Here is a 21,796-nt window from a genome sequence, read left to right on the forward strand (position 1 = left end):
TGGCGATGTCAAGAAAAAGTACTCTCGTAAGCATCTTGCTACGAAAGCCTTCTGTCCTCAGAAGCTGGTGCGTTGTGCAGTGTTTTGCTCGGAAACCAAATTAAATGGCAGATTGAAAGGAAATATACTTTACACATGCGTAGATTTCGGAAACATGTCTCTGCGCTGCTAATCGGACGCCTAGCGTTCCCATTGTAGGATTGGTTAACATGTCCGACGTCGGATATGTAGACACTTCTTCATACTAAATAATCGATATGACTGATCCAGTATTATATCATAGCAGCCGCCTTCACTTTCTGTTTGTAGTGTGGAGTTGACAGTTCATTGGATTAGAATATAAGAATTCTTAAGTATTTATAGCACTTAATAAATTGAATATGGCTGATAATGAACAGAAAGCAATGCAGCTAGTTGCTGACGCCGAAAAGAAATTAAAATCGGCTCAAGGATTTCTCGGCGGTTTATTTCGGTATTGTACTTGAATATATATCTAATGTTTATGTCTAGATTCAAATTCTTTTTTTTTTTTTTTGTCATAAATTTCGAATTACATATTTGAACTTTTCGTAATTGTGATTTAAGTATATGGATTAACCTAAATCCATGAAAGTCGGTGGGACCATCACCAACTTTCATGGTTGATAACATGATATGTAAGTACCGTTTGAAGTGGGTGACTTTTGAATCTCTCTGTATTTTAAAATTATGTATTCTTTCTAATATTTGTATCATTTGGAAAATTCACTGAATGTTTTTACTGGTATGATCATATGTGCATGGTGTATAATAATGGTATTTTTAATTTTAAAGTTCCTCCTCAAAAGTTGAAGAAGCATGTGAAATGTATACAAGGGCTGCTAATATGTTCAAAATGGCCAAAAAATGGAGTGGTATGTTTTTAAGTATAATTTTTAATAAACTAGATTTCATAGTATTTTAGTATTTCACTACAGTGGTTTCAAACTGAGATTGCATGCAAGCCAAATACATGATTTGAAAACAACTGACAACTCAGGTACCTTTTCTTTTCTTCTTTTTTTTTTTTTTAATAATTTTTTTAAAATTTGAAATCTAAAGTTGGATACTTGCAAGGCATTTTCATTGGCTGCACTTTGTAATTCAAATGTATTGACAGCTAGATATTAAATTTTGAGAATGATGTGGTTTATTTCAGATAATTTTCATATGTTTAATTCATCATTTAATAAGTTACTTTTAATTAAAGTAAAAATAAATAAATTATGAAAATTTTCAGAGAAAATATTCCAAACAGGAAAGTCCTTCAGAAGAAATAAAGACAACTTTTTTCTTTTCTTCAATAAATTTTTCTTTCCCGCATAAACAGAAGTATATATATTTGCATATAAATAAACTTCTTTGTTTCTTACTATAGGAGACATGATGGCATTTTGATTCTAATTAAGTTTGTAGCCCTGAAAAAAAAAAAAAAATGATTAGAAGTTATTATCATCAAGGGTTTCAGATGCTGATCAATGTATTCTGTTTTTTTTTTTTTTTTTTTTTTTTTTCTTTCTTTCCTTATTACTTTTCAAATGTAAAAAAGAAAATTGTTCCTGAATAAATGTGCTCCCAAACAAATCCATTGTTTGGTACTTATGTATTAACGCAGCTGCTTTGCCGTGATTTTTTGCAGATGAAAAGGTAAAAGTTATTTATCAGGTATAAAATAGCAATTTTCACGACTTGAGAACTTTCCTATTTGTCATAAGTTGGCAAGCATTATCAACATACCAAAAGGAAATACACTTTATCAATTTGAAATACAAGTTTTAATCGTTAAAATAAGGATTAAATGATGTATAAAAAAAACTTGAGTTTTTTGTGAAATCCTTTTGAATTTTTTCCTGCTGTTCTCCAATTAGCACAGCACAGCGCAGCAATCTCCACAGCAATTTGTTTTCACTTTAAATCTACTAAACCCTTTTTATAACTGTTCATTTTAGCGATTTTGCTATAAAATACTGCATTCCTACAGAAATTTAATTTCAGTTTCTTCCATTGTTGGTAAATTCCACAGGCACATATTTTAAAATTAAGGCAAAAAATATCAAGATTTATTTATAAAAATCTGTTGGAACTTGGACTGCAACAAGAACACATTTGAAAATGGTGATATTGCTTGACTGAAGGATTCTATGAATATGGCTGCCACTGTTCGGTACATTCTAAAAATTTAGCTATTTCTACTAAGGTGGCTGTGATAATATGTAAGTACCCATTATTCTTAGTGCAAAAATTCATAATAAGTGCAAAGAAAAGTTAATAAAATGTGTATCTTCAAATCTTTTAATAAGATTTATATGACACTCTAGGTTGTGCTCCATTCATACATTTTCTTGTATGTTATTTATACTTGTATTTAATGGTCATGAAAATAATGTAAACTCTGATTTCAAATAAACATACAGACTTGAAATATTTGCAATAAATACATCATTGAAATGTATTTGTAGGCTGTATAAAATTTCTATGAGGGGATGTCACTTGAGGCCCAAATATTGCCAGTTTTGATCACTCTTTTGCAATATATCCTTGACATTTTTAAAAAATATGAACTTTCAGAAAGCCACAGAAAATCTCCACCTTTTCCAAAAAGTTAAGCAAGTTTTAAAAAGTGTTATAGATTAGAGTTCTTTAATAAAAGTTCATATTTTAAGTAGTAGCAAGTAAACAAGAATTACATCTTTTAAAGAAGAAAGCAAATGAAGACTTATTTTTATTGTTGAACTTTGGGTTCATTCATTGTTATTTAACACAGTAAATTTCAGTTTATCAGCTGGTCAAAATGAAACTGTATTGCTTTTTTCCAAGAAAGCAATACTTTCCTGAGGGGCATACAGAAGAATTTTCTGACAGTGCATATTTCAAGTTTATTAAAAGCTAGCTTTGGTCAACAACAAGCCGAGTAAGACTTAATGGTTTGGCAATCCATTCCATTGAAAATGCAGTAACTAAAAACATTTAAAATTACCTTTTTTTTAAACAACATAAATGGCAGATTTGTAAATATACAGTGGTGGCCAAAATTGTGGACACTTTTGGAAATTTTTATATTTTTGAACTTTGTATGCTTATAGAAAATGTTATGTTTCGCAAAATGCAAACTTGTATATATCATTTTAAAGAGAATTTATTACTGAATTCAATACAAAACACAAAATTTAATTATTTGCCATACAAAAAAAGTTATTTGTACTTTAATATAAATAAAAAACACAGTTATGAAGCATTTTGTAATGTCTAGCTTTCCTGGCCAATCACTGTTCTTGTTCTGAGAACCAATCAAATGTTAGTAACTGCCAGTAGAAGCTGACATCATGTTTACACTTGAAACAATTCATTATTTTGCTTTGTTCTGTAGAAGGAGGACCTGTTTCTTATATACTGCAATTACAAGTGGGAATTTTTAAAAAATTTTTAATATTTAGTCAAGAAGCAATGACATCAAATAAAAGAGTAGATTGGACGCCTAGAAAGAGATGTAATATTATTGTGTTACGAGAAAGTGTTCTTTCCTATGCTGAAATTGCAAGAGAGGTGGGTGGTTCAGTGACTACATCTGGAGTCCGAAAGTTTTGTTTACGATATCAGGAGACAAATTCAATAAAAAACAAAGAAGGAAAAGGCCGAAAAAGGTGCACCACATGTATTGATGACTGAAAAATAAAAAGACTATGTCTTCAAGATAGAAAAATGTCATTAGCGGCCATCAGAAGTGATCTGAATGATGCTGGTGTTTCTGTCAGTTCAAGAACAATCAGGAGAAGATTAACAGATGTTGGACTGAGAGGTAGAATTCCATGAAAAAAACCTTATCTTAATTTTCAGCAACGAAAAAAAAAGACTACAGTGAGCAAAGGAACACATTAATTGGACAGATGATCAGTGGTCACAAGTTATATGGAGTGATGAAACTAAGATATCGTTATTCGGTAGTGATGGGCGAAAATATGTAAGACGTAAAATAGGGGAAGAGCTACATCCTCACTGTATTCAAGCAACTGGGAAGAACCCAGTTAGTGTAATGATTTGGTCATGCATGTCAGCAGATGGTATTGGTTGCCTTCATGTCATCGATGGGACACTGAATGCCAGAAAATACATTGACACTATTCTAGAACCAAAACTTCTCCCTTCCATCAGAGATCTCTTTTCCAACAATTCTTCGTTTATTTTTCAGCAGGATTCTGCTCCTTGCCACACGGCCAAAATATCGAAAGAGTGGTTTCGTACAAAGAGCATTAAATTGTTGTCATGGCCAGGAAACAGTCCTGACCTCAATCGTATCAAAAATTTGTGGCACCGTTTGAAAACTCTTGTCTGAATGAGGCGCCCATCAAATAAAAGGGAACTAATTGAGGCTATAATTCTTTCCTGGCATCATGTAATAACGAAAGAAGAGCTTAAAACTCTTGTCAGCTCAATGAAACGTCGATGTGAAGCCGTAATCAAAAATAAAGTGTACCCTACTAAGTACTGATAACTCACTGCAATCATCACTATCTAATGTATATCGATAACTATTATTGTTTAACTTTTTTTTGTATTGCAAATAATTGAATTTTGTGTTTTGTATTGAATTCAGTAATAAATTCTCTTTAAAATGATATATACAAGTTTGCATTTTGTGAAGCGTAACGTTTTCTATAAGCATACAAATTTCAAAAACATAAAAATTTTCAAAAGTGTCCACAATTTTGGCCACCACTGTATGTTTGCTTGCTAGATAAAGTTGTTTTTTAGGTGTAAGATTTTTTGTTTTCCATTTTATTTTAAATATTAAATTTTTATTAAAAAATAGTTAATCATACATTTTATTGATATTTTGTTTGGTGATCATTCTAATAAAGGGGCCTCAAAGAGATTTCCACCTCAAGCCTCGATAGTTGTAGGTCTGCCGCCACTGATTTCACCCCTCCATAGAATTTGTGAAAATTGCACAGAATGTTGCTATGTGCCATTGCAGAAAGTATACAGGGAGAGATGTACTGAGAAAATTGCCAGAAAAGGCCTTTTGCATTGGCAACTTGTCTGTTAGTTTAAAAAAAAATTGTATTCAGTTACTATTGCCCATGTGTGACCGCCTGAAAAATAAATTACATTTTTACTTAAGGTGCAAGTAAAGGACATATTGTAATTGCAAATAGTTTTGGGTATCACATTTCAAAAGAAATATCCAGTTTGCCCATTCCTGAATCCATTTTGACTATTTTTTGAGTGACATCTGTATGTACGGAGTTTCAAGATGGACTGTAAAATGGATTCAAAATGGATTTTTTTGTAAAGTCTTATGCATGTATGTATCTTGCATAACTCTAAAATGATTATCCACAGAACATTGAAATTTTATGTATTGGATTGCTATAACATTTAGCTGTGCACTTCCCTTTTTTCAGCAGTACAGTACCCAACCTTTATTTTTGCAATCATTGGTTGTAGTTCTATACTACCAGTTGCAGAAGTGTTTTAAATGACAAAAATATTCTTGTTTTGGCAGTGTTGTTTTTTAAAAAGAATTTATTTTAGATAAATAATGAAATGTAGTTTATAATTTTTCTGGTTCCTCTATTTATATTTGGAAACGTTTTATACTTGTTATGAAAAAATAAAAGTACAAGAAGTTTGTCTCCCATGTAAAAAAAATTAACCAAAATATTTAATTTCGAAATTTGCAATTTTTGGTGTCATTTTTGATTTGCCTTGAGTTATTGGTTAATTAAGTTACAGTGATTCAAGGAAATAAGTTTAAATGAAGTGCACCCCCCAAAAAAAAGTGTATAATTTAATTGACCTTACAAGGAAATCATATGGTGTTTACTTCAGATTTTTTAAATATAAATTTGTATTTTGGGGAATAATTTAAAATAAACAACCTTCCCTCTTTACTTCCTTGTGTAAAGTAAAAGAAGTATCGCAATCACGAAAAATTTTGGGTGTCATATTTCAGCGAAAATAGCCATTTTGACCAATGTAATAAAATATAAAGAGATAATAAAAATTTAATAAGTTACTGGTAAATAGTTAAATAATAAAATACTAGACCTCTACTTATTTGGGGCTCCAGCTGGAATTGAAGTTTCACTCAAGAAGTAAGAAATGGTTCAATTGGGCTGTGGCTCAATTTAAAGCCTGAATATACAGTATAATGTACTACTTCAAGAGATGATAGACACAGAGACCATTCTTTTCCAGCGCACCAATGAAAAAAGTTAAAATTGTTAAACTAACTAAGAACAGAGAAAATGCTGTAAACAATAACAGAGTATGAAGGAAATTGTAAAGTGGATGTGCAGGTATAAAAACAAAGAGGTCTGAGAGAGAGGATACAATTAAAGCTGTCAAGCAGAATGTGACAGAGAAAAACTTTCAATCTTCATCTTCCATATTTCATTGCATCTTTCCAAACAGTCTGCATAATCTTTTTTGCAGGATGGTACTAGAGTTAAAATGAAAAATTACTTTTCCCGGAAAAAAAACTTTTGACATGCGGGTGGGAGCTTTTCTTTTCTTAAAATTTTCACACTCTGGCTAGGGATTTGTTTCCCAGGCATGCATTCAGAAGTTAAATCAATTTTAAATTTAGTTTTATGTCTAAAATGAAATAATGTTTTCAAGATTAAAAGAATTTTCAGCTGAAATTGTGGTTCAGTTACATAAAAGAAGTACTGGAATTTTCTTGTTTAAAGCTCCGTTGCACTCTGGCTAGAACTATGATTTATCTCAAAAAAAAAAAAAAAAAAAAAAAAAAAAAAAAAAAAATCAGAACTGGACTTTAGTGTAATTTAAGCTCTGGAGAGTTATGTGACCTGTTGGCACCTATCTGGTAGCAAGTCCCGCTGCCAGCAATCTGTTGACATTATTGAACTACATTTTCATCAACATCTGGTTTCTTATTTCTTAGAGAGTACTGTTTGGCAATCAGAATTGTCTCAATCTTCATTATAAAGTCTGATAAATAAGAATATGACTTCCTGGTTCTTATTTTAATAATATTGACCATTGTTGACTCGTATATCTCTTCCATCTTGTCTAGTTTTACTGCATAAACACTTGGAGTTTTTGTTTTAAGCAAAATATCCCTAATATGGATAGAATACTTCTACACTAATATGGATGGAAATAATGGATTACTTCTGCTTTATTTCTCAGTCAGTCTAGTAAACACACAATGCAACATGCAGTAAATTTAACAAAGATTCGAACAAATGTTTTCCCATACATATAGGGAAAAGGGTTACCAAAATATGACAGAATGCATCTTATTGGCCTGAAGTTCATATGGATAATAAAAATAAGTCAGTATCATGCTCTCTTGGTGGGGCAGATAGCAATAAAATATGACATCTTTCTAGAAGAATCCAGAACAGCTTCTCAGGTAGCTCAATGCTTATGGGAATCAGAAATGAGGATGATATTTTTGGTGATATATTGCTAAATATTATATTGCAAAAATACTAACTCTTTTAATGTAACTGTATGTTTATTAATATTGAACAGCTCTCAGCAGATAGCAGGTAATAAAATTTGGTACTTTTCTGTTTTTCTTCTAAGCCACACTACTTACTTTTTTTTAGCATATTTTTGAAGTACCAAATACCGATACGTGGTTTAGATTCTTTTCTGCCACAAGTTATCTTTCATGTTTGTGTCTGACAATTTTGATAACATTAAGCAAAGTGAAAGATAGATATCTTTCAAAATATAAATTCAGTTAACTAACTTAATATATAACTCAAAACAAAAATACGTATTTTAACAGCATTTTAATTAAGGGGACAAGGCATAATTAATTGATTGTCTGAAACTGTTATGCAAAAATTCGTTTATGTTCATATTCATGAACATGTTTCTGAAATTTATTTGACCAATACACTGTTTTGTAATTTCAATGCTTGTAAGACATCTCTCATCTCAGCATTTGTAGGAAAATCACCTATGTCATTATCATCTTGTTCAGAAAGTTTATCACTTGATGTACTCGGATTTGTTTTAGAAAGTGACAGGCAGATATCTTCTGTCATTGGAGCTGCAATTTGAATTTTTTCATCAATACTTTTTTCATATCAAGCATTCTTGTAAGTTGAAAACATTTTAATTCTTCAGCTTCAATTATCATTAATTTTTTTTGGGGGGGGGTAAAAAGCTGGCATTTTTAAAGCAATTCTTTATACTCTCTTTCTAAGACACAATTCCAAGACTTTGGCAATATCTGTAGTCTATTTCAACATTAATTAATAATTTTGTCTTTTGTTTGGTGATGTTACTTCAGTTTAAAAATTCTTTCTGTTATATAATTGCAAATCCACTTTTATGAGTTTTGTGTTACAAGGTATTTTTCATGCCTTCTTAGCAGGGTGTAGTGGTCAGCACACTCAGCACGTACTCGAGAGGTCCAAGGTTCGAGTCCTGGACAGGGCCTTGCACATTTTTCATGTCTCCTGCTTTGAAATAACCTAATGTCTCTGCAGTGGCACCCGAACTAAAAAAGGTGGTGGATAATGATTCTTCACCACAAGGATTTGGCAGTTGCGTTTCCTAATTCTCAGTCACCCTTCTTCTTAGCATGCCTTTGTGGTATGATGGTCAGTGCACTCGATATGTATTTGAGAGGTTCGAGTCCCGGTGAAGGCATTGCACATTTTTCATGTCTCCTGTTCATGTAAAACCATCTATTGTCTTTACAGTGTAAAGTCTATAATCTAGTACAGTTGGGCTAAGTGATCTTGGTAATATAAGTGGGTCGGAAGGATTCAAGAAAATTTAATCTGAGTTTTATTTTTGAGAGGTCTAAAGGTGAAGGGGCTTTAGGGATGAGATTGTGTTGAGTTTTATGAATGAAAAATTGCTTCAAATAAATCACAGCACTTAGTAAATTGGAATAATTAAATGAAAAAGGTACTGAGATATTTCTTATTATCTTCTCCTAAATTTCTCTAAATTAAATTAAATCTATATATTAATTGCCAAATAATTACCGATTGACTGAGGTCATGCTACAGTTGTTTATTGGATTAATGAAAAAGCAAATATGAATTAAGTTTGAGGAACAACACATTTGTGTTAAATTTTGCATAAAACTGAAGAACAGAAATATTTTAAATGCTTAACCATGTGATGACAGGTACTATGATTTGTTTCAACATTTGAAAGAGGGTAGAGGTTTGGTTACTGAAGATCCTAGGACTGGACAAATTTTCATGTAAATAGATGATCAAATATTTGTACTGTGCAATGTGTACACCTGGTCAGACAGTAAACAAGGAAGTCTGTTGGAGAATTCTAACATGATTGAGAGATTCTGTGTCTTGGAAGAAACGTGAGCTGTGGAGTAGTATGTTGTGCATAGCATCATGACTATGCTCAACTCACGCATAGCTTCTTGTTACCAAGACTGACAAAACCTCTTACTTTATACCCCACCATCCTTATTCTCTGGACTTGGCCCAGCAGATTTTTTTCTCTTTCAAGGAAATTTAGGAAAATTTGACAAAAGTGCTGCATGTCATAAAAAAAAAAAAAAAAAAAAAAAAAAAAAAAAAAAAAAAAAGATTTTCAGAAGACATTCAAAAATGTGAAGGAAGAAATAATGGCAACAGTGTATTGACAATATAAGAGTACATTGAAGGGGATAATGATTGTATTCTGAGCAATAATGCAAGACCATCAAAGTTCAATCTTTTTTTAACAGTCTTCAGATTGCTGTTAATGACAATTCCATTTCAATAAATATGGAGTCGGAAGCATAGGGAAAGAAATCAAGGTGCACCAGTATGGTAGGCATCAAAATTGCATTGTATAGCTAACAGAAAAATACTTAAAATTTACCGTATGTCATTATGTTTCTGCTTAATTTTTTTTTTTTTTTTTTTAGTTGTAGTGTGTTCTGCTAGTATTTGAATAAAGATATTAGATGCATTCGACCTTATATCAGCTTTGTGTTTCAGCTGCCGGGAGTGCATTTTCCGAGGCTGCCTCTCTGAGATTGAAGATGGATAACAGGCACGATGCAGCATCTTGTTATATTGATGCTGGAAATTGTTATAAAAAGTCTGATCCTCATGGTAATCAATGTATTTAAGTATTTTTAAATATTTAAACAAAATTTGTACCTTGAAGAATACACATGGAGGAGTCAGAATATTAGAATTTACCTTCGTAGTTTATATGGTGTAAAATTGAAACTGAATATTTAACCTAACAGCTAACCACATACATATGTAGACTAATTCCTTGGTATAAACCTAAAACAGAGTATTTAACTCAACAACTGACCATAGAGTTAATTGAACTATCCCTCTTTTAATTTCTCTCCTGTAAAACCTAATGGTTAACCATAGAGTTAATCTGAACCATTAAGTTTCTAATTTCTGTGGTGTAAATAAAATTGAAACTAACGTAGAACTATTACCCTTCTAATTTCTTTGGTGTAAAACTGAAACTGAATATTCATCCTAATGGCTAACTATGTAGTTATCAGGACTATTATCCTTCTAATTTCTGTGGTGTAAAATTGAAATTTAATATTCAAACTAACCACTAACCACAGAGTTATCTCAACTATTACCATTCTAATTTCTCTGGTGTAAAACTGAAACTGAATATTGAGCCTAATAGCTGACCACGGGGTTATACTATATGAACTGGTTGCCAAGTTAGTAGGGGTGTGGCAGATAACTTCTATTGGTTTATAACTAAAAGATAAGAGAAACTAAAATTATTGACTCATTGGTAAAACAACTGTTACAAGAGAAGGTTACATTTTGTAATATTCAAATTCTTGACAACAGGATATTTTTTCAAAACTAAATGCCTGGTCTGCTATATTATTGCTGAATTAGTAAAACCTTATCATGGCACTGTAATTAACTAACTGTAGCCATTTTATAACCATAGCAGAAATGAATGCTCAGATACAGCAGCAATGAGACAAAAGACTCTTATGCAATGCTGGATTAAGCATCTAATGGGCCTTCATAAGAGTTAAATTGAGACTGCAGTCATGCAATGTGCTTCTAATGAAATATTAAGTAATTCAAGTTACATTTTTTTTTTAATCCTGTAAGTAGCATGACTGATTTTATCTGGTCTTGAAATTTTAGTGTATATTAATTTGTTATTCAGAATATTTTGTATTCTTTTATTCTTTAGTGATCTTATAGAAACAAACAGTAAAATAAGTAATTTTACAAATCTAGATGGTAAATATTCTTTAAATACAGCTCTTTATCAATATGTCCAAAAAGTTCAGCTGCTCAGAGGATTAATAATAAAAATATAAATATTAATGTAATAATAATTGTAAATAAAGTAGTTTCTGTCATAACACAAAATATGTGTAATTATAATCATTAATAAGTTTTTTAAATATTTAATTTTTGTTTTTTGTTTTCAGACTTTCATTGTATAAAATTATCAGTACTAGCATCTTGTCTAGTTGTTTAAAATTTTCATTTTATTTAGAAAATGTTACTAAAAAACCTTAGCCTTTCCTGCTGTATTCAGTTTTGTAAATAATTTTAAACTGGTTTTAGAACTGTTTAAGATCTTTCTCCTATAGCATTACAGGCTACAGGCATAGGTAGCTAAGTTAATTGCTAACATTATTTCAATGTAAAAAATATTTCAATATAAAAAAGAAAAAAAGGTAATGCTGTTATTTTTTATGAAGTTTTGAACTTCAAAAACTTTGTTTTCATGCTATAAATTTTGTCATATTATTTGTTACAAAAGCAGATACAACTGAGAACAGGTGAGATGTGAGCAATGGATATATGGGTACAGTAGGCACATTTGTAGTTATGTATGCACAGATCAGGTACACTGCTGAAAAAAAAAAGACAAAAAGGACAGTTCTATATCTTCTGTTGTACTGGCCTGATTGATAAAATTCAACTCGTGTTTCTCATGTCTTGAAAGCGTGTCTTACGATATATGTATTAGATTTATATATAGCATTGTTCTAACATAGGTATTTTGACACAAAATCGGACTTTTTCTGAAATGACATGCCAATTTTTTTCCATATTTCGATTCCACGACTCAAATTATGCCAAGTTTTGTAAAAATTCCACGAGTAGTTTTTAAAAAATTAGCTCTCAAAATTTAAGCTCCTCAATGTTAATTGAATTTGAAATATCTCTTTTTTTATTAAACTTACTTGATTCCTTCTTCCAGAATTCAAAATTTAGGCTTAATCCAAATATAATTCGCACATTTTTTAAGATTTATTTTTGAAATTTGTATTTTAAAATATTTTTTATAAATTTTTCGAAAAAAATTTTGTAGTATGACCCATAAAATTTTTAACATCGTCTTAAAGTAGATGTATTTCTAGGCACACCTGCAAAAAATTAAAGTTTTTTATTCAAAATTTTCTAAGATCTACATGAATTTACATATTGGAGCGTTTTGAAATTAGGCGTCTTTTTTTTAGCGATAATAATGCCAAATGTGCTTTACACACTTTGTTAAAATTACTTGAAAGTATGATCGATGACTTTTTTTTCCTGCTCTTCTACAATGAAAAAAAAAAAAGAAAGGGAAAGTAGGTTGCTATAAATTAAGAAGTTCGCCAAGTAAATTATTCTTGGCGAAAACTGAAAAAAATACACTAAGATAAGTTTTTGAATTTCTCCATAAATTTCACACCAAACTTTACAAAAGTTAATATTTAACCATAATTTGAGTATTATTTAAAAGTAATAACATAAATATTATCTACTCTTAAAGATTTATTAAAATTACTTAAATTCAGATTTATTATTTTTGTGCTATTCTTATTCCCTGTTCTGAACCTAGGCCCCTCCCAACTCTACACATTTATCTTATTTGTCTATTAGTTATCTGACAGTGCTGTTATAATTAAGATTTAACTTTCTGTTTATAAACTATGCATTTGCCATAAAATTTGCATAACTTCTTCTGGCAAATATTAAAATAAAAGCCAAGGAGAATTATATGCATTATTAACAAAACATATACATATCAACAGAGGATTATATGCATTATTAACAAAACATATACAAATCAACAATGCTTATTGTTAGGTGAGAGATATAAGTTGATAATACATTTTATTGCTTTCAGTATTTTGCAGTTTAACTTTGAAAGTTGCATGTATTTCACTAATGTTAGTAAAAGCATTTCAAGAATAAAAACATTTTATATAAATTTTTTAAATATGAACTTATATATAACCTCTGTGCTTGCTGCATTAAATTCAGCTAAAATGCACTAAGTGGTTTTATAAAACTATGTGAAGGAGGCAGAGATCACAACTGATTAGTTAAAAAATGAAATCACATCCTATCATTATGCAAATGAATGTAAGCATTGGCAAAGAATAGTATCTATAATAAGAAACCAAAAATTCTACTTTGCTTCAAACTTAATGTTCAAATTGTTAAGCATTAATTGGACACTTTTTTTTTTTTTTTTTTTTTTTTTTTTTTTGCATGTGACACATAAGTTTTAAAATACTTGGCTGTGTCAGGCTGTTGCTGTAATAAATTTTTGTTATGTTCTTATAGGTATTGTGAAAACGAATACAGTTTTTGCATGCAGTACTTAAACTGAACTAAATTGTGAAACACTTGGACCTCCCTGACGTTTACTGTATCATGCTTTTTATTTTGCTCCTTTGCTGTTTTGAAAAGAGTGATTGTTTTGTCTGTTGTGAAAAGAGATAATTTTTGCATGCAGTACTTAAATTCAAGAACTTTTAGATATATTGGACCTTAATGGTATGCTTTCCATGTTGTCTTTTTCAGTTGTGAAAAGAGCCCAAGTTTTTTTTTTCCCAGCAATGCTTAAATTCTAGAACACTTAGATCTGTCAGATTTCTATTGTTTTAACATACACCGTTTTGTTTTGCTTCCTTGCTATTGGGGAAAGGGATATAGCTTTTGCATGTAATTATTCTGGGGAACTTGGATCTGTGCATCTTCTGCTATATTACATTTTTTATTTTGCACCCTTGCTGTTTTGAAAAGGGACATAGTTTTTGCATGCAGTGCTTAAATTCTAGAATATATAGATCTATATGACTTGTATTCTATTACACTTTCTCTTTCGCTCTCTTGCTGTTGTGAAAATTAATACAGCTTTTGCATGGAACATTTAAACTGTAGAATGTTTGGACCTATCAGACTTCTATTGTATTACACTTTTTGTCCTTTTTTTATTGTGAAAAGGGAGCTGTATTTTTGCATGTGATATTTAAATTTTAGAAACTTCGATCTGTTGGATGTTTACCGTATTTTGCTTTTAGTTTTGTCCTTTTTTTTTTTTTTTTTTTTTTTGTATCTTGGTGTTATGAAAAATCCAGTTTTTGCATGCCATACTTCTAGAATAATTTTAGAACACTTGAATCTCTAGGACTTTATTAAACTTTTTGTTGTAGTCTCTTGCTGTTTTTAAAAGGGCTAGAGTATTTCCATGTGGTATTTAAAGTCTTGAACCCTGGGATCTATAAGATTATTACACTTTTTTTTGGTCTTTTTATTGTGGAAAGGAGATTGTATTCTGCATATGATATTTAAATTCTAGAAACTTGGATCTATTGGACTTTTATATATTGCACTGATTCCTTTTTTTTTTTTTTTTTTGTCTCTTACTGTTATGAAAAGGTTAGTTTTTGCATGTGATATTTCTGGAATTCTGGAGCACCTGTATCTATTTTGGTTTATTTTACTTTTTTTTGTTTTGTTTTTTTGCTGTTATTTAAAAGGACCACAGTTTTTGTATGTGATGCTTAGATTCTATAACATTTAGAACTGTCAAAATTTTCCTGTATTAAACATTTTGTTTCATTTTTTCCCATTATGAAAATAATTGCAATCCTTAAATTCTGGAATATTAAATCAGTATAATCAAAATTTTTAATCAGTTTTCTCTTTTTCTTATAATATAATTAACTAAAACTGCCATTTTCATTTGTATACTTTTTTGTTTGTCTTAAAATATATTACTTTTAAAAATCAAAGCATGTAATTATTAGTAAAATATTTAAAATATGAATTTTTAAAGTGTTATATGTTTTATATGGAGAGTTATGTACTCTTTATCTTCCATTTAGAGGCAATTAAGTGCATTCTTAAAGCAATTGAATTTTACACTGACATGGTGAGTCATGTATTATCTCCTGTTATTTTCATATAATTTAAAATAGTGTGAGGATTCATGCTTTTTTAATTTTAAATTATATAAATTTTTTCAATGCATTCATAAATATGTTTATTACTTATATTTTACCATGTAACAGGGACGTTTTACTCTTGCTGCTAAGCATCACATGACTGTTGCTGAAATCTATGAAACAGAAATGGCTGATATTGAAAAAGTAAGTGCATTAACTTTATATACTGATTCCGAAATCATAATCTTTTCAGTACCTTTTGTATTATTTTCTTCTATTCAGTATCATTCTGTTCACTATTTCAGAGTATATAGTACAAAGTCTGTAATCCGGACGTCCATTATCCGGAATGATCTATAATCCGGACCTCAAAGCTACAAACTTTTTTGGTATGCTTTACACATGCGCGTAATGCATTTACGCATGTGTGTTAATGCACGTTTAAGCATGCGCATGCATGTTGGGAGGATGTGTCTCCAGATACGTTAAAAAATTTGTGGCATAATTTATGGCCAGCTGCCATATTTCATTGTGAGGATGACGAAGATGAAAGCAGCGAATTTGAAGGTTTTCGGAAATCGCAAACTAAAGGTGAAATTTTCCAGTTATTAGATTTTGTAAAGAAATGTGGAGACGCGGTAATAAATGAAGATGATATAACAGAAGTTTTTCATTGTGACGACAATGCCCCAATCATCAATCAATTAACGGACGGCGAAATTTGTAGTATGGTTCTAGATCCAGAAAATACCGCTTCCGATAGGTGGAACTTTGTAACTGAACAAGAAATTATGTCTGTTTATAAAATTAAAGAGAAAGTATTAGCACAAAAAAATGAAACAACTTAAACAACTTACATTGAAAGAAATGTTTAGTAAAGTAAACAAATAAATATTAAGTTTTTTTTTTTTTTTTGTAAATTTTGATAATCTTTATACCATAATTGCTCTTTATTTAATAAATTACAGTTTCATATTTTTAATTGTATAATTTCTGCATGCCATCTTACAAGATTTAAATTGATGTTCTATAATCCGAAAAACCTCTAATCCGGAATCGCTGAAGTCCCAATGAGTCCGGATTACAGACTTTGTACTGTATTAAATTGATTTTTAGGAATGAATTACTGTATTTAATCATATTTCTCCTGGCCACATAATTTTTCCCATAGCATTTTCAGTGTATAACTTAGAACAGGGGTTCCCAACAGGTTCTGTACTAATCCCTGGGAATCGGTGATGATGAAGGAGTCGATAGCTGAATATGCACAGGCAACTGAACAACACAATCAAGATCCCATTTATTACATTCATATAAACACACACACATTTATATGCATATATATTGTGTGTGTATGTTAAAAATTTGTTTCATTTCAGATAATTTCGTATTAGACGAGTGCTTGACTTGAGAATACACCAATTATTTTGCTATCATAAGTGGACTAAAGTTAGAAGATCACTGAAATATCTATAACATAGTAGAAGGTGATGGGAACTTTTGAAGAATTACAAAATCACTTGATTACACATATATCTTTATTACTTGTTGATTACTGTATTCAGACACATCTTATGGCATGGCCCAGAATGAGAACAATCTGCAGCCCACAATTTTAACTATGATGCATTTCATTTTTATTAATGAATACAAGTAGCCAAGCAAGATATGCCCTTTAGCTAGCAAACTTAGGCATCAAAAGAAAGTATGCAATAGTTGCAGTACTATTTACTTATAGTCTCAGCACTTTTTTTAATCTTGCACAGCAGTTGGGTAAGAGTTTTGGCAGTGCAGCTATTGCATGGAACGTTCAGCCTTGAAGTTGTTCTACTTTAATTGAAAGTTAGAAATTTAAAAGTCTGCCAATTAAATATCTTTCAAATTCTATAATTTACACATATATATATTGTAATAAAGCAGACTCAGAAGTAATGAACAGCAGGACTTTTGATTATGTAGAATCTTGATCTGTGTTGTAAAGGTAAGTTGGTAGCTGAGGCAAATTAGTCATCTTTATTTCAATTGACATGTGTGGTCACAATTCACTTAGCACTCTGATCATGCCTATTCAAGAGCATTTACAGTTTTGATAGTGTTGTGACAGGAAGAGAGCAAACAGGCAGCTTCTTAGCAAGAACAGAGATAGAAACAAAGTATGCTGTTATCCAGTATGGCATCTTATTAAAAGAAAATTTCACATTAAGTTCTGTATTAAGTATGTCATCAGAGTTATGCAAGTCATATGATATAGATTGATCTAGAAATGACTCATTCCAGAAATACCGTCTTTTTCTGAAAATAAGCCCTATCGTGATTTTCGGAACTTTTTGTAAAATAAGACATCCTCCAAAAATAAGCCCTAGTTAAAATAATGTGACAAAAAGGATTCGTTAAAAAATGCTGTTGATTTATTAAGTAATAATATGTTTAGCTTTCCTAATACTCGTGTTTCAGAGAAATGTTTGAAACACAATATTCCGAGAAATTAATTGTTTACCTCTACAGTTCGTTTCAAATTAATTCTTGGAATTTATCTTAATCAGTTCACCGTTTGCCCCGAGAGAGATACGTTCACAGGAAAGGCATCGTCATTCGTTAGCGTCGGCAGACTCTCGTCGGGGTGAAATTTGGGCTGAACCGTAACCCCCGAGACACATACAACGCAGTGACCTTTCTCCAACCCCCACAGAATGAGTCGAAAATCAAAAGGGGTGATTGATGGGTAAAAATTTCATTGGACAAAATAACTGATAGTGATGTTTCCAATGCACTATGAACAGGCTACTTAGACAAGAAGTATTCATTTAATGATAGCTATATCGCAAGACATGAGAGATTCCAACCTATGATTCAACAGGAAATGGATTTGGAAGAAAATCAGAATATAATTCAGAATTTTATTTATGACGATGTTCCAGAAGAAGATGACATGACTGTAATTGAATAAATTAAAATTTCTGTATTTTGTGTAAAATAAATATTAAATAAAAATATATAAATATACTTTTATTTGCCCTTCACCGAAAATAAGCCTTAGCGCGTATTTTGGACCAAAAAAGAAAGTAAGATGGTGTCTTATTTTCGGAAAAAGGAAAATTCAAAGTGATGAATTAAGGAGTCGTTGCTAATTTAAATTATAATTTTGATTTACATATCTTTTAATTTTAAAAATTATTTAAATAATTAAAAAATATAAACAATGATAATATTTTAGAGCCCTATGAAAATTTTCAGTCCAAACTTTTTTGTGTTTAAGAGTCCACATAATCATATATTTTCAGGGAAGGCTTTTTCAAAACTTTATACGCAATATCAGAACTATAAAAATTTTATACATCCATTACTTATTTTCAGTAACTATAAAAAATTTCAAAATTTCATAACTCATTTTCATTATTATAACTTACGAAATTATAGTTTTTACTGTTATTATTATATTTCTAATTTTCTTATGTTATACAGAACTGAAAGACTACCACAGCTTTCACTGAATATAGATATATCTATCGGTTAGGTTTAACTTTAACTGTAACTGTATCTTGTTTAACTGACTGATGTGGTTCATCAATGGTTAAGGATTGCTGTGACAGTTGCTTATAAAGGGGCTCTGTTCCTTACATAAAGTAACTGGCCTTTGTGAACTGCACTAAAACATTTCATTATATATAAAAAAATTAAAACCTTACTCCATTATAAAAAAATAATAATTATATATGAAAAAAATTATAAGGTGGGATCTTCAAAGTTTATGTATGCAGAAGGGTAGAAGAAACAGTCATACTGAGGTAATAATAGACGTCCAGTACTGAACCAGTTCTTGTTTCTGAACCAGTACTCACTCATTATACTCTATACTTTACATTTAATTCATTGCATAATTATAACATTCATTCTTTTATAACTTGAATTTTCCCCTCTTAGCCATTTTATTTTTTAATTACATTACTCATATTCAATGCCCACACTTATAAGAAGCATTAATTTCATTTTCATATATGGAAACTTTTTTCTGAAACAAAGGCACTTATGATGTCCTGTCTGACCTATTGTAAAAAAGCAGACTTGGAATTAATAAACAGCAGGCATTTTGATTGTGTAGCTGTTGAAAAACAAATTTGGCAGTAGAGTCAAATTAAATAGTCATCTTTATTTCAATTGACATTTGCAGCTGCAATTCATCTTACACTCTAATTGTGTCTAGTCATGAGCATTTGCATTTTTGATATTGTTGCGATAGGAAGAGAGCAGCAATACAGCGTCCTAGCGAGACAGAAATAAAAGCAAAATGTACTGTTATCCATAATGGCAGCTCATTAAAAGAAAGTTTTGGTTTTTTAGTTATTAAAAGAAAGTAAATTTCAAATTAGGTACATCATAACCATTATACGAGTCTTATGATATGGATTGATCTAAAAATGATGCAGTCCAGATGTAATTACTATTTTTAGAACAGGGAGGGGAAAACCAAAATTAAAAGGAGGAATCTGCTATTGCTAAAAGGACGAATTTCCTATTTAGGGCTACTGCTAGTTTAAATAACAATTTTGATTTACGTATTTTTTTATCTTACACACTCATATACAAGTATATACGTATATGTTGTTGTGTGTGTATGGGTTCATAATAGACTGAATGCACACAAAAGTGATGATAGCTTAATAAAATTTATTTTACCAGAAGAAACAATTCACAGCTGTGGAACTTTACACAAAAGTACTTGTACAGCTCTTCACAGTGTCACAGAGTGCATTCAGTAGTTACATTTCATACTCCTAAGAATGTTAAGCAAAATGCAATCCAAAACAGATCTAAAGAGCAAAGTTCACATGGAGACATCCCAATACTCTGAACTAAACAGCAATTGCTTGAAAACTGATGCTCTCCTAGGTCTTATATAGTTTTCTTCTGGCTGTGGAGAACTTTCTAGGCATGTGAGGGCCAGATACTGTTACAGCTAAAAACATGCACCATTTAGACCAATTTATTGATGACATAGGCTGGATAGACATGAATCATATACTAGGGATTTTTTCCATTCTTATTTTTTCCTCTTTATTTTTAATACCTCATTCAAAAAGTACAGATTTTATGAAGTAGAAAATTACTTTTGAATAATCTTAAGATAAATATGCTGATTATCATTTGTAATTAACTGTTTGATTACATTGGGTTAAATTTTGTGCATATAATCAATAAAATCAAATTGTGCAAATAGTTTGCACAGTTTCAATTTCATTATTAAATTAATGAAGTTTAAATTATGCGAATTTTATTCCTGCATCCTTAGTGACCTTTAGTTTTCTTATTACATTTCATTAGATTTGAGTTGTCTTAATCTACTTAATTGTCTACTTGTATGTAATAATTAATTGATTTAATCTTTCTTAATAAATATTCAACCAATATTTAATCAGTCGATAATTGTTTTAATTTTGTTTTAATCAATACGTAGAATGATGAAATTCATTTTGAAATAGGAAACATTAAACATATCCAGTGACTTCGCTAAGATTCGAACTGCGGACATTCCAATTACATCGTGAAGGCTTTGGACCTAGTTGTCAAATCTTGATAATGAAACATTATCATATACCACATTATTGTTTGCATCAATTTAGAATGATTTTTTAGAGGCAGGAGATGCAAAAAATGTGTGATACCCTTGCAAACATTGGAACAGCCAGACCTCCTAATTGCTAGTCAGATGTTTTTTTCAATTACACCACGAAGGCATGTGATAAGGAGAGAGAAAGTATCTTACAAATATGTGGTAAATTACTAAGTTTATCGCAATAGTATTAACGTTAAATATTAATTTTATTTTTAACATGCTTGAGAGTACTTTGATAAATTAAAATTTTCCTTCCGTACTGAGAATTTTACGAATATAGAAATATAGAAAACTACTTGTTATTTAAAATATAAGAATATTAAATTAACCAAAAAATATAAAATTTGGAATATATAATTAAATATTAATGTGTTTTACATCAGAATCATTAAAATAGTTGAATAAATTGAATGATATGTTATAAAATGAATTGAATCAATTTTGAGTTCTTTTAAAAGAGTGCCATTGCATAGTATGAAAATCTAAGAACTTCCGTTTTTTGGTGAGTGAACCTTCGATTATTTATATTTCAAAGTTGGTAGCTATGCCATAAAGATTACTTTGAAAGTAATTTTGCTGATGGCTTTACAGTTTTTTTTTTTAAATACATGAAATACTACGATATGATTTTACAAACAAATTCTGCACTTCCTCAAAAAATATCTTTGTCATTTGCTCTCACACTGACATTATTTTCTTTATATCTAAATGAATTAAAGTGTATGATAGTATTATAGCATACATGGCTGATTGTGATTGTGGTTCATGATGTCATTTGGATACTGTTATCGAATAGCCAAAAGCCTGCCCATTTGTGTACGAAAACATGGAAAATACGTTATCTATTATGATCAACAGTTTGGTTAATATGATCAAAATATTATAGAATAATTTTTTGACATGAAGTAAAGCCATCAAACAGAAGATAGCAACCAAATAAGGTCAGAATGGATTAGGCAAAAAAATCAACCGTAGTTTGGCGTAGATTGTAAATAACTGTATTGATTCTGAGAGTGGTCAGATAC

The 21,796-nt window shown here is 30.4% G+C and overlaps 1 protein-coding gene across 1 annotated transcript in view; it reads left to right on the forward strand.

The window, feature by feature from the left end:
- The first annotated feature begins 246 nt into the window (after positions 1 to 246).
- Positions 247 to 21,796, forward strand: part of LOC118197430 (alpha-soluble NSF attachment protein-like) — a 54,113-nt gene continuing 32,563 nt past the window's right edge. Inside the window, exons 1-5 of the mRNA XM_035368944.2 lie at positions 247 to 472; positions 814 to 893; positions 9,969 to 10,085; positions 15,101 to 15,147; positions 15,287 to 15,364. Coding sequence (XP_035224835.1) covers positions 381 to 472; positions 814 to 893; positions 9,969 to 10,085; positions 15,101 to 15,147; positions 15,287 to 15,364 — 414 coding nt within the window. The 5' untranslated portion in view covers positions 247 to 380. The remainder of the gene's footprint in view (positions 473 to 813; positions 894 to 9,968; positions 10,086 to 15,100; positions 15,148 to 15,286; positions 15,365 to 21,796) is intronic.

This window comes from Stegodyphus dumicola, chromosome 5, assembly GCF_044657685.1.
Source record: "Stegodyphus dumicola isolate Sdum_Otavi_A_Nest chromosome 5, ASM4465768v1".
Taxonomy (NCBI): Eukaryota; Metazoa; Arthropoda; class Arachnida; order Araneae; family Eresidae; genus Stegodyphus; species Stegodyphus dumicola.